General features: G+C 29.4%; 1 protein-coding gene across 2 annotated transcripts; it reads left to right on the top strand.

Annotated features, from left to right (window-relative positions):
• The first annotated feature begins 6,465 nt into the window (after window positions 1–6,465).
• Window positions 6,466–11,098, top strand: LOC112775388 (uncharacterized). Of its 2 annotated transcripts, none has more exons than XM_025818973.3 (3): window positions 6,466–6,906; window positions 8,712–9,377; window positions 9,873–11,098. In XM_025818973.3, exons 2-3 carry the CDS (start codon window positions 8,770–8,772, stop codon window positions 10,558–10,560), a joined length of 1,296 nt encoding a protein of 431 aa, XP_025674758.1. In that variant the 5' UTR covers window positions 6,466–6,906; window positions 8,712–8,769; the 3' UTR covers window positions 10,561–11,098. The 2 variants fall into 2 exon arrangements, with proteins under 2 accessions (XP_025674758.1, XP_072085121.1); XM_072229020.1 differs by having other exon boundaries at window positions 6,468–6,906; window positions 7,730–9,377.
• The last annotated feature ends 3,879 nt before the right edge of the window (window positions 11,099–14,977 follow it).

Below are 14,977 nucleotides of genomic sequence, written 5' to 3'. Positions count from 1 at the left end.
ATAAATGGTATAAATAAAAAGATTGTGTAACATCATATTTTTAAGAAACATAATGATAGTAGGGCATATTAAATAATTGAATGGAGTTTATAACTCTTAGCTTAAATGGCTTGTAAGATAGTGGTAACAATTATAGGAATAGTATCAATCAAGAAAACGCAAAGACATGCATGTACTCTCGGTAAAAAGACCATAAAAAATGAATTTGTATATGAAAACTTGGATGATGAATATATTGTATGCATGTAAAAGAAAGAAAGAAAGGAATAATGATATAAAGATAACAGGGCATCATACGGCAACAACGTAGATGATAAATAATAGAATAGAACATGACGCATGCCAAACATAAAAAGGTAATAAAACATAATTTTCTATTATTATAAATATATATATATATATATATATATATATATATATATATATATATATATATATATATATATATATATATATATATATATATATATATAGGGTAATGCTAGGTAGCCAAAAAATAATTATAATATAGAAATATCATGTAAAAATTTCTATTCTCTTGATAAGCAAGTGACATACACCTCCTTATCACTTATCTTCCTTATCACCTATCATTTTGCTGCATATTTGGAGTCATTAATGTTCTTTCCAAAATCAATTTCAGTTTCTCTCAAATCAAATCTCTAACATCTTTCAATCACATTATTATTCATTAAATGCAATAATTTTCTGCAAAAATTATGAAAGTTAAATAATTAAAAAATTTTAACAACTTCTACTATACAACTTATATTTTACATATAGACTATTAAAAAATAAAAAAATAAAATATAAAATATAAACAAAAATTTAAAAATAATTTTTTAAAAATAATTATTAACTTGTTACATTAAAATCAATAAATAATAAGTATACATATGAATATTAAAAAAATATTAAAATAATTAAAATCACGATCTACTAGTGCACATATGAGATAATTTGAAGAATACAATAAGACATATAGTTTAAAATTTGATAATATTAATTATAAAAATTTATTAATTATAGACATCATAGGTATGAAATTATGAATATTATGAGTATAAATTATGGATGTTATTAATATGAAATTATAGATGTTATGTGGATAAATTTATGGATGTTATGAGTAAATTTATCAATTGAATAAATTAATTTAAGAATTTGACATTTTTTGAAATTCAATTATGATAAAATTTAAAAATATTTGTGTTAACTTAATAGTTACTTATGTAATAACTAAAAAATGATACGTGTATGGTTGTAATATCTAATAAACATGAATTTAATTTTTAGATGTTAATTGTATGTAATTATGGATGTTATGTATACAAACGTATGAATGTTATGTGTATGAACATAGTAGTACAATATAATTATAAATACACATAAAAATACAAAAAAAAAATCGGTTTATTACCATACCTCATCAAAACTAGTTAAAAACAATTTCTTGTAAAATTTTTTGGCTTATACACTATTGTACTTACAATGGTGTTATTCTCGTAATTTTTGAAAGAATATGATTGAATTAATATAAAGTATATATTAGGATAGGTTTTATGTTTCATATCTCCAATAATTGATGATAAATACTATAACGGACAAAGAATCAATTGCAATTATTTAATGTAATTGATATTATAATTACCGTTCTTAAATATAATTATTATTAATTTTTATTGTATTTTTATATATAAAAATTAAATTATAAAAGAAATATTAAGTATTGATTACAATAATGCCTAATAAAAAGGGATATGATTTTATAATTAATATCATTAATAAGTAGATTTGATAAGAACGGTGATAAGTAGAATAATAAGATAGTGGAATAAAAAATAAAACTGATATTAAATGATATAAATGAAGTGAATTATAGAAAGTTTTGGCTAATTATGACTGAAAATTTTTGGTTACCAAACTTTTTCCATATATATATTTAGAATGTCTCATGTGCATTTTGCTATGTCTTTAAGTATGAGTAAGGTGTTCTTAGACAATCTATGCTTTGACTTTCAACACATGCACATTTTGATCAAATGGTTATGGCAATAAGCCTCAAACAAATTTAGGTGCACACTAACCTTGACTATTAGATGATCACATATCACATGGAAAAGATTTTACTGGATAACACTAACTATAACTAAATGATAATAATTTAATCTGGCAAACATAGAATATGGCCCTATGGGATCAACCTTGCTCTGATACCAAAATTGTAACAGCCTAATACTTTTAAACTGAGTTAAGCTTTATTTGGATTATATTTAGTAGCTGATATTCAACATCTTGCGAAATTTTTCTTTTAAAACAAATGTGAAATATTTATATAAAATAATTTATAGATAAAAATATTGAATAATTAGTTTTTATTAGAATAGTTACTAGTTGAAAAATATAAGTGGATTTGAAAATATTAACATGAAAAACCGGTGTGCTAAATTATGAAGGCACAACAATGACAAGCTTTACTCATACCAAATAAAAAAGAAAACATCATAGTTACAATTGCAATCAGTCAATAAGGATAAAACAAGACACATAGAAAATCCTAATTCTCTTAATTTGTTTAAATATGACTGAAACAATCGCCTATTCTTCCTTTTTAAGATAAACGCTTAATGTTTCATATCTACGTTCTTGATAGCTCACTCCTAATAGCGCACCTATCTTTTCACTTCAACCGAGCAATGTATTACTTTGTGTCGCATCGTTCCTGAAGATGGTACAGAGAGAGGGAATAAAAATTTTTGGAACTATTTTATAAAAAAAAATACCAAAAACAAAATAAATTTTTAACTTATATGTTAGGAACTAAAATCTTACTTAACCCTTAATCTAACTATAAATCTTTGTTCTATGTGCGTGTCTATATATATACTCAAGCCACAAAAAAATTATTTGTGAAGCCCTATATAACTTTTGAATTTATATAACGAATAGAGAAAAGTGATATAATTTTCTATTTGTGACATCATTAATGAATGACCGTGTGTGATATAGACCAAGTGTTAAATTTGTGGAGATTTGTTAATTACAAGTTGGTGTTAAAGGACGAAATCTAAGTTGTTATATTTATTGAGGATTTAGATGTTATGTGGAATATATGAGTCTTCATCAGGCATTAGAAGAAAACAGAGGAGGAGAAAAGTTAAAGAAAGGTTATGAGAGTTAAAATTTTATTGAATATGGGTGATTTGTAAAAAAATAAATAATGAGTATAATAATAAATGTATTCTTTTTTAACGGTATTTATAATATTTGTTGTCAAAAAGAATTTAATTAAAAAATAATAAAATTATAAAGATTAATAAAATAATTAAATCAAAAACTAATTCACCAACTTGAACTACAAATGAAATTTGAGACGCCAAATTAAATTCTTATTTGATTTTTGTAATATATTTAAATTAAAACTATTTGGAAACGTTAAAGATAAGGCTAAGACAATAAAGACAAATATTATATTATCCTTAAATACTATTTTCAAAATCTATATATTTTGGTAATAAGGGAGAAAAAAAAACAAAATTTTGAAATAGTATTTTTTTATAGTTGCACATGCGTGTACTTAAAATTTTAAAAGAAATTTAAAAATTTGTGATTTTTTTTTATCAAAAATAGGAGACTCAAACCCGCAACCTCTTAATTGAGTATGTAAAGACTATGCCATTTGAACTATAATTCATTGACAAAATTTGTGATCGTTAGAATTGATCAAAAATGTAAAATTATTGCTATAAATCAGGTTAGAGAATATCTAAGAGTTATACAAGTAGTTCATCCAATAATTTAAGAGAAGATAATACCATTAAAACTTGAATCAAAAAATTATGCATGAGATAAATTCGAATTATCTCCTAAGACAAGCATATTTTTTGTTGTTAATGTTTGTGATTTTTTTCAAAAAATATTTTAAATGTATAATTTTTTATTTAATTTTATTTTTAAATGTTTTTTGTTTATTCAATTTATTTTAATATTTTTAATTTGTATCAAAATTATAATTATCAGAATCAAACCGATTAGACTATTAAATTATTGGATCATTAATTTAATTAGTGAGTCATAGGTTAAATCGGTTGATGTAATTATAATTAAATAATTAAATAAAATTATTTTATTTTATTTTTTTATTTTTATAATAAATATTTTTTTTAATTTTATTTTGTATTCAATTAATTATTATTTTTAAATTTTAATAATTCATCAATTAATTTATATTTATTATACTCTTTAAATATTTATAAAAATAAAAACAACAATAACAAAAATAGAAAATATATTGTAGTTAATAATTTTTTTAAAATTTGTAAATATAATTAATTTTATTTACGTAATAAATTTAATAAAAAATTATACATATAAAAAATATATTTTTTTTAATTTAACTGGATTTGACGGAATCCATTTAAACCAGCTTGATAAAATTTTATTGAGTTTGACTAAGTCTAATCAAGTTAATTTATTAATCAGTTCGAATGATAATCCAACCCAGATAGATGAATAGGTGATGGAGTTTTCGATTTGACCAATTGAGTGAGGTCTGATTTAATAACTATGGTCAAAATTATTTTCAAAAATTTTTAATTTTATCTCTAATATTTTATATGAAATTAACATTTAAGAATAATTTTGATATAAATCGAAAATACTAAAAATAAATTTGAATACAATTAAATATTAAATATATTTTAAAAAAATTCTCAGAAAAAAATATTTTATCGAAAAAATATTAAAAGTTAAGAAAACGAAGCACATGGATGTGATAGCGATCCCAAACTTGATTTGTTGTTACACTCTTTATTGGTTACAGCTGTATTCACGACCTTCCTCTCTTCTTATGTTCTTTCTTTCTTTCATTCTCTTCCTTTTTCCAAGTTCCAACCATAATTAAATAAGATAATGTTTTATATTTCTATGAGTTATGACGACTCGTCTTTCATGTATTATTCCAGTTTCAAGTTCTTTGTGTTCATACTTCATACTGTGTTGTATTCTGAGTTGGTTTCATTATTTTAATCTTTTACGATATGTTTTTAATTTTTTAAAAGAAGAGAACAACTTAAAAAATGCAACTAATTTGATGTGATTTAGGTGACAGACTGACAGCATTATGGGAATTGGGGTTGTCTATTTTAAAATATAAAAAAATATAAAAATTAGTATTTTTATTAAAATTTAATCCGACATTTAACGAAAAAAAAGTAAATAATTATATATTATTAGATATAATTTTATATTATTAAAAATATTAATAATAATTAATTAATAATTATAAATCATAAAATTTATTAACCTTTTAATACTCCTTTTAAAATATTATTATTTATAAACAAGGAGGACTTAATACAACATAAATAAAAATACCCTAATTTATTTTATAAATAAAATATTAATTTAATTTTAATATATTAATAATGTAAAATAATTTCATTTAATTATATAATATCATTTCAATAAAAATAAATATTTTTTACATAAATTATATGAATAATTATTTAAAAAAATGTATGTGATTGAACAATTTTATAATAACTCATCAAAATTTTCATAAAAAATTAATTAAACATTCCATACACCTACACTCAAAATTATTATTATCTATTTTTATTTTTATTTTTAATTGAATCCAAAGCAAGCTTTTGTTTATCAAGTATTGAATACACAATGCAACTTAACAATTCAACGAACTACAATATCCCAAAGTACAACTGTCACTCAATAAATACACTAAGAACTTTCCAGAACTGGTAATATCTTAATCAACATGGCATATATTACTATAAATAAACTATAAGCTATATATCTATTTAGGATTCAATTTTTTACTATATAAAAATAAGATATATATAAGAAAATGAGTAGTTACTATTAATAAAATGCATTTAGATAACATATAGCTAAAAATATATGTTAACATTATTATTAATAAAAGTTTTTAATTTTATTTTATAAATATATTAAAAATTTAATTTTTTAATTAATTATTTTAATATGTATATTTAAGACACATGTTAATCAAATCTTAATAAGATACAAACTCTAATAAAAACTAATTTATATTAGTGAAGTAATTAATTTAATTGTCTATTTAAATAAATATTTGAATTTAAATTTTTCTCATGTATGAAATCATGAACTAGTCATTAACCTATAACCTATTCCATTAGAAAATATATGAAAAATCTAAAAAATTAAATCCTAATAAAAATAAAATAAAAATTTATATACAATTATTTTTATATAAAATTATTAATTAAAAATTATTAAATAATTTAATATATTTAATTAAATTATTATTTAAAAATTTTTAATTATTAAGTTCACATGAACACACGTGTGAATCTTTGCCTAAAAATAATTAGCTGTCATACTTATTGTATAATGATGAAAATTTGACATGAAAATAATTAAATAAATATCTTTATTTATATAGGAAATTAGCAATGTAATAAAGAAAAGAACAAAAATGAAAAAGACAACTATGATTCCTTTACTTTCTCCGTCTATTTCGTGACAAATAGTGTGCAAAGTGCGTAAAATTATTTTCTCTCTTTCTTTCTCCCCACACAAGAAGGAAAACACAGAAAGGAAAGAGAAAAAAGAAAAACCTTTTTTTTTTCCACAGAGAAAGATAAATATTGCGGTAACGTAATAAATTAAATGATTATATCTCAGTGATTGTTGTGATAATTGTTTTCTCGTGATCCGCGCTTACAAATCATACCTTTGTTATTGTGATCATCAACAACAAAATCTCCATCAATATAGATATGGATATGGATATGGGTTCTCTTCGTTTTGCCTCTCCTCAATGTTTTCCTTGAATTTTGTTTGATCAAATAATCAATCACCCATTTCAAACTCAAAGACTTGCAATTTGGACACTGCAAAAAGGTGAGATTTTTTTTCTCCTTTTTTTTTCCTAAGTTGGGTTTTGTCAGTGTTTATTGTTGCCTTAATGATCTCTTTGTTGTGGTGTTTTTTTTTCTTTTTCATTTTTTTAATGAGAAAATTGAGCTAATAGATTTTGAGCTTTTAGCTTTGGTTTCTTTGAGTACAAGTTTGATGAATTATTTGTCAACTGTCTAAGTTATATATGCAATTTGTTGGTACATTTTTGTCTCATATATATATATGGCTTTGACTTTTGTCTTTGTTCTGTTTTGTTCTTTCATTGTTGTTTACTTTAATTAGTTTTCATGTTGCCGTTTTCTTTTCATTGATGCAATTATGGGGTGGTGTTAGAATTTTCACTTGACCCTTTATCATGTTCACAATTTCACTACTTCTTGTGATGAGAGTTTATACTTGGATCTTTTTCATGCTTGGATTTGTTGAGTGATTCTGATTGGAAAGTGTTCTGAATTCACAGTCCCTTGACGTGCAAGTTATATGTTTTTTTTTTGTTGAACTTTTGAAGAGAATAATATTGGGAGGATTCCCTGTCCCGCTATTTGTAATATTCTTCATAGTTAGATAAGGACTTGGTTGGTGTAAAGCCTCTCTAGAAAATATCAAATTTGATCTAAATTGTTTAGTTGTCTTTGTCAGTGTGTTCTTGAACTGAAAAGGATATGCAGATAAATCCTTTTGATTTTAACTTTCAGATCGGTTTGAGCTGAACAAATCAATAATTTGACTCTGTTAGCACCTTTTTCGTCAACCAAGTGTGCATTGCTCTAATTCAATTGTTGTTTGATCTTTATTTTTCTTAAAGTGGAAGGAAGTTGTGAAAACTTTGTAACCGATGACCTGAACAAGAGATCTTCTACAGTACTCCTGCGGAACGAATTTCTTTATCCAAAAAGTATCTCAACCATTGATTATCCTTTTACCCATTTTTATTTTCCCTTCCCTTTCTTTTTAGTGCTTATGGCTAAGATTTTTTTTTTTTCAATTCCTGCTTTTAAGCTGATATCTTTGTCAGCAAGGAGTGAGCTTTTTACAAGTTCGAATACATACTTGATTCGGAGAGTTGTATCATGGATCAAAATGCAAAGCTGATAAGAGGTCATGCTTGTTTAAATTGGCCCTTTCAATATCATAATTGCAATTGCAACACAAAGATATAATTTGAAATAATATCAGATTTTTAATGATCACGGTTGGCGTGAATTTTTTTTGGTTTCCCACGGTATCCTCAAACCCGGTAGGCCAAGGACTAATCCGTCGCGGATCGGAGCTCCATTTAAGAGTTTGTCGCTGGCCAATGGGTTGCTGCATGCATAAGGCGTGAATTAACTACATTTTTATCTGATATTAACAGCTACTTATTCAACAGAACAACAAAAATTGCAGTTTTTGATCTTCAATTCATATCCTCTAGTGCTTGGCGACATTGGGATTTTTCTCTAATGTTACCAAAAGCTCTTGTTTATCTGTCTTTTTCCTTTTTCCTCCCTTAGTTCTAATAGCTTATAACCTTCAACTACTATTCACCTTCGTAATGCATAAACCTTCGTGACCAAGTCATCAAGAATTTTATTGTATAATAGAATCTCAAGATCTAAGTAAAGTGTGTTTTCTTTGTGTAACATGAGTAAATGTTAGCCAAATTAGTTTCTGTAAATTAATCAAATTTTTACTTTCTGTTATGTCTCAAACATATAGTCATGTCTAATGGAAATTGTTTTATAGCCAACTTCTCTGCTTTCTATTTATTCGGAATTTGATTATCATTTAATTCACATATTTCACAGACATTGAGCTCTTAGAAAGTAGTTGTTTGTATCCAATGGGGGGAAGATTGTGACAAATATGGATCCTCAGGCCTTCATTAGGTTATCAATAGGCTCTCTTGGGCTACGATGTGCCGGAATTGAGGGAAGCACCGGAAGATCTAGAACTCAAAAGCCACCTTCTCCTTTTGTTTGTGAGATACGGCTCCGGGGTTTTCCTGTTCAAACATCATCAGTCCCCTTGATATCCTCTACCGAAGCTATACCTGACGTCGAGAATGTTGCTACTAGCTTTTACCTTGAGGAATCTGATCTAAAAGCATTGTTGGCTCCCGGTTGTTTCTATAATACTCATGCTGGTTTGGAGATTGTTGTTTTCTCAGGTAGGAAGGGCTCCCATTGTGGAGTTGGCATCAAAAGGCAGCAAATTGGGATTTTTAAAATACAGGTAGGCCCTGAGTGGCGCGAAGGAAAGCCACTGACTCTTTTTAGTGGGTGGATAGGTATTGGGAAGAGAAGACCGGAGAACGGACGGCCAGTTGCCGAGCTACACTTAAGAGTGAAGCTAGATCCCGACCCTCGATACGTATTCCAGTTTGAAGATGTTACCACATTGAGTCCTCAGATAGTTCAACTGCAAGGGTCCATCAAGCAGCCAATCTTCAGTGTCAAGTTAACTAAGGACAGGTGAACTGAAAATTTTAAATTCATCTATGATTTATCTTTCACTTCTTTAGGCACTAATGACAATTCGTCAAATGAAATGCATCCCTTTTACAAAATCATACTGAATATCATGTTTTCAGAGAACCATAACCCACCAAATCTTGGCCCCAAATAAATATTTCTTCAGGTATCTGCATGAATTGAAAGTCTGGTTTGTTGCATGATAAATGGTGATTCATTAATTAACATGTTATTATAAAATTACCACTGAATATGGAAGGTTTTAATTTACAATTCTCCCCAAAAAAGAAAAGAACTATATGTTACATAAGAACTTAAAGCCCAAAATTTTTGCTAATGAATAAAATCTTTCTCCCAAATCAAATAGTCTTAATTGGAAACTGTAGTGTGTTAGCTTCACTATTTCTGTCTGTTGGATCTGAATCTACAAAATGTGCAGATTTCAGTAAACTTGTTCTGTTGTTAATAAAATCTTTGATAGTTATGAAATGACAGAGTTTCCCAGATTGATCCATTGAGCAATTATTGGTGTGGTTCTACAATTTCCGACTTGGAGATCGAGAGGCGAGAGAGAAAAGGGTGGAAGGTGAAGATACATGATCTATCCGGCTCAGCTGTAGCTGCAGCCTTCATAACAACTCCCTTTGTTCCATCTTCAGGTTGTGATTGGGTTGCAAGGTCCAACCCAGGAGCTTGGTTAATTCTTCGTCCGGACGCTTGTAGACCAGAGAGCTGGCAGCCGTGGGGAAAGCTTGAAGCTTGGCGCGAACGCGGCCTCCGAGACTCTGTCTGCTTTAGATTCCATGTCCTATCTGAGGCTCGGGAAGGCGGTGAACTTCTCATGTCAGAAATATTTTTAAGTGCTGAAAAGGGTGGCGAGTTTTTCATAGACACTGAAAGACACATGCGGACTGCAAACACCTCAGCAAGTCCAGTACCTAGTCCACAGAGCAGTGGGGACTTTGGTGCGCTGACTCCGGTAGGCGGAGGCTTTGTCATGAGCTGTAGAGTTCAAGGGGAAGGGAAACGAAGTAAACCGTTAGTCCAGCTGGCATTGCGACACGTTACATGCGTCGAGGATGCTGCCATCTTCATGGCACTTGCGGCAGCTGTTGACCTCAGCATTGAGGCATGCCGGCCGTTTCGTAGGAAGATTAGAAGAGGTTTCCGGCATTCTTTCTAAAGAGAGAACAATGCAAATGTAAAATAGTAACTGTCAATCATGTGGATTCTCCAACTTTCTAACTCAAATAGCTGCAATAGTTGGAAAGAAAAAAGTGCACAGCATAAGTTGTTAGAGAATTCAACTCTCAATATTTGGATCTTTAGATACTTCATGGGATTGTGAAGGAACAAGGAAGGAAGTAAAGTTTAAAACGACAAATCAATTCAGTCATTGTAAGAAGTAAGAACTATATAAAAGAAGAAAGCCTTTTAATTTAAGAAGTGCTCTTTGAAAAAATTGGTTTTGATTTGAGAGCGCAAAAGGCTTGATAGTTGATATTGAAGGATTCTTCAAACATTTAGATTAACACAATTATCCTAATTAATTGGGTAAAACATGACAACTGAAATTAGAAAAAGGAAAGAGTAGCAAAAGACATTGTTTGTGTTTGAGTTCTCAAATAGTCACATATCTTATGAGAGACTATAAAAGACATGGTTTTCTATTAGGTTCAAGAGAAGTTAATGCAGGATCATTTACTAATTCACTAACATTTGTCGCCTCCTCATTTTGAAGATCTTTTTTAGTTTTGAGACTTTTTTATGAGTGTGTTGCATTTTTCTGAAAAAAATTACTAAGATGCTACCCATTCTATATTATTTTAATTAATTATAACAACTCTTCTTATGCTACACCTGCAGTAAGGGTTGTGTTAGGCTTTCAACCGCCAACATAAAAATTTAGTCGAATCTTTATGACATGGCTCAAAGACGTTATTGCGCTAAAACTAGGTCGTTGCTTGAAAGCAACGCGCTGTATGGGTCGCATACAGTATCAAATGAGCAAGAGCTGCTGCATCGGTGTCCAAGTATAGTGTTAAATGAATAAGAGTTCCCGCGTTTTCGTGAACGGACGAAGGTAAATAAGCTAGTTCACAAAAGAAAAGGTAAAGGTAAAGATCGGAGCGACAGCAGGTTGAGATATTACGATCTTTAAAATAATATATATATATATATATATATATATATATATATAGTTGAAATAATTCGTACCTAGGAGCCTTGAAGAAAAGTTTAAGCAAAAAACCGCAAAAAGAAAAGCGCACCGCACACGTAAATGTAGCCTGATAAAAAAGAAAGGATAAAGCTTATATACATAAAGAGTAGAATATCAAAGATACAAAATATCAAGCTCCAAACTCGACATGCGAAACCAAGGCCGGCCGGAGTATAAATACATATATATATATATAACCTAAAATGTCCCAAAATAGAAAACTGACAACCTGTTTTTTCATGTCAACCTCTAAGAGAGACAAACATAAAATACATACAGAGGAGATTCTATATACATAACATAAATACAAAATACAGCATCCCAAAACACCAAACTTCACTTGCACAGGAAACTCTATATGTTCAGCGAGGTGTCTCTCGATCTGCATCTGAAAACAACAATATATGTATGGAATGAGAATCAGGGGTTCTCAGCATGGTAATGGTGCCAACATAGGTAATATATAAGGTCTCGAGAAATCCAGAGGCATTCTTAGAACACCGACGCTCAGAGTTAAACTTAAGAAGTATACTAAACCAGAGTTTTGGTAAGTTATCTAAGGTATTTTCGTCCTAGTTCTAACTTTAACCTAACATTTCACTTTCCACTCCTCCAACCCTCCGAAACACCGGTAGAACTACCATTGTCACACCTTCGCCAAACGAGGAGTATATCAGATGCAAAGACATACAAGACAAGTAAAGAAAATACAAATAGGTTGTAATTACAACAAGTAGAACAATTAGCAGTTAAGCATGGCTAGTCAATTAGGCAAACCAAGTAATGCACACTCAAGCAAAACAGACAAAAACATATGATGTGTGTATGCCCTATTGTTGATGAGTCTCATCTGTCGGTTATATAGCCAAACCCGACATATCTGGTAGCTAACCCTGGACAGTCCCTCCGTGCGCGCATCCCCAAAAGTCTATGCATATAATCAAAATCATTCTTTTATCATATCATTGGGGGAATTTCTGGGGAGTTAAAGTGTTCGGCCACATCTTGTGACGTAGGGTCAACAGAGTATCGAATTTCAACCTGGAACGAGTGGTAGCAAGCCACTGCATCTACCCAGAAAACTCGTATCTCAGATAATAAAAGTGCATATGCCATTAGTCATTTAATATCAATCAATCATTATCAATACAACATTTATTCACTTCATATTCAACATTTTTCTGCACTTCTCAAATATTAGAAATACAAATAGAACGATTTAAACGTTAAAAACACAAATAAGACTTATTTCAAATATTGGAGACAAAAATAATACCTTATTAAATAATAATATGTGAAGATGTTTGCAAAGTAGTTAAGAGTTTCTTTGCCAGGAGCTATAGCTTTTGTTACTTTCCTTTCCTTTTTTCATGTTGTCATAAAGTGAATTTGGGATCCCCCACACGTCTTCTTTATTTTATTTCTGTCCTAAATTATGGACTACATTGTATTCCTTTGTTATTTAAAATATAATTTAATATCTTTAAAAAAATATATATATATGATAATTGGATTCGCATATAGATATTAAACATATTCTTCTTTGTAATCCGTCTCTTTTTTTTTTCTTTCATAATTTTACATCGTTTTATTTTTCGTTAGATCGGTGTATATTATATTAAAAAAATAATATATATATTTAAATTTTTATTCTTTTAAATATTAAATAAAACTTTAGTATTTTTAGTTTATTATTATAAAATTTTAGAATTTTTGGAGTTATAATTTAGAAGATATAAATTTTTGAAATATGACGTGTTATGCTGAGAAAAACAGATTTTCAATTTTGACATCAATAAATCTGTACGTTCATAATACTTAATTCTGAATTGGTATTGAGTTACAACCAATTAAATGAAGAATTTGAGGATTGGTGCAAGCCCTGGAAAAATGCTCTTATTGTGAAATTGCTGGGCAAAAGGGTTGGTCTAGCCTTCTTGGAACAACGTCTGAAAAGGGACTGGATAAGAAATGGTACTATTAATGTTATTGATATGGACCGTGACTATTTTCTTATTCACTTTTCAGATGATGAGGGCTACTTTCATGCGCTTATGGAAGGACCATGGATGATTGCGGGTCACTACCTCGTCGTCCAGAGATGGAGACCCTTCTTCATCACATCAGAAGATATTGTTCGAAAGATTGCTGTTTGGATTCGCATACCTAACTTGCCCATTGAGCTTTATAATCAACGCTTCCTGTGGAGGGTGGGATCAGCCATTGGTCATATGCTCAAAATCGATCGTACGACTTCTATACATTCAAGAGGAAAATTTTCCAGAATATGTGTGGAAATTGATCTGGCTAAAAAATTGGTACCTCGAATCTCTATGTTGGGTAGTGAACTAAATATTGAGTATGAAGGGTTGCATCAAATCTGCTTCTCTTGTGGAAAATATGGGCATCGACTTTACTCTTGCTAAAAAATCTTAGAGGACAAATGCCGTCACAACCGGCAAACCCAAGTGGCGGTGAGACGACTGGGGAAGGAGCTACTGTTGACGGTGAGAAAGACCAAAAGAGACGACTGGGGAAAGAGCTACTGTTGACAGTGAGAAAGACCAAAAGGGAAATAATAATCCAGGAATTAATGCATAGGAGCCTAGTGTTAAAGACTCTTCGGATTTTGGCCCATGGATACTAGTTAAAAGGCCAATTAGAAGGAAAAAAGATATTTCCTTTCCTAAAAAGAAAGGAGCTCATTATGATTATGATTCCAATTCTAATATAGAAAGGGAGACTAATCAGGAAGCCATTTATTTGGAAGGGGGGTCACGCTTTAACGCCCTTTACGAGGAAGGGAATTTGACTAAATTCCCATAATGGTCCCCGAGATTGACGCCGTGCACCAAAATTATCCCTGAGATTCCAATTGCACCAATTACGTCCCTGAGATTGGAAAATTTGCACAATAGTGGTCCCTGACCTGTTTTCCGTTAACGGCGCACTGACGTGACTTGATGACGTGGATTTTTGGTGACACGTGTCACCTCATGGTTTGGCCACGTGTAACGATATGATGATATGTCAGTCAACGACACGTGGCAAGCTGACATGGATGGGTATGCCACGTGTCACAATGCTATTTTGCCACGTGTCAGATTATGCCACGTGTCGCAATGCTATTTGTCCACGTGTCATCCACGATGTCATCGTTACATGTGCACCAAATTGGTCCCTTACTTTGCATCTAGTGACTCATTTTAGTCCCTGAAATTGAATATCGTGCACCAAATTAGTTCCTTCATCAGTTTTTTCTCATTTTTTTATAAATTTAAAATTCTTATTATATATTTGAATACACTAATTTTAATTTTATCTTTTCACAAGTTATTTAAATACAAGTGTTTTTATAAAATATTTTTAAAATATTAGT

Source organism: Arachis hypogaea, chromosome 19 (assembly GCF_003086295.3).
Source record: "Arachis hypogaea cultivar Tifrunner chromosome 19, arahy.Tifrunner.gnm2.J5K5, whole genome shotgun sequence".
Classification (NCBI taxonomy): domain Eukaryota; kingdom Viridiplantae; phylum Streptophyta; class Magnoliopsida; order Fabales; family Fabaceae; genus Arachis; species Arachis hypogaea.
Note: the sequence above shows the minus strand (reverse complement) of the source record. Positions and strands in the feature narration are given on the sequence as shown.

Coding starts and splice junctions, on each gene's coding strand:
- LOC112775388 (XM_025818973.3), top strand. CDS start 8,770: ATGGATCCTCAGGCCTTCATTAGGTTATCAATAGGCTCTCTTGGGCTA. Junction 9,378..9,872: donor GTCAAGTTAACTAAGGACAG/GTGAACTGAAAA, acceptor ATGAAATGACAG/AGTTTCCCAGATTGATCCAT.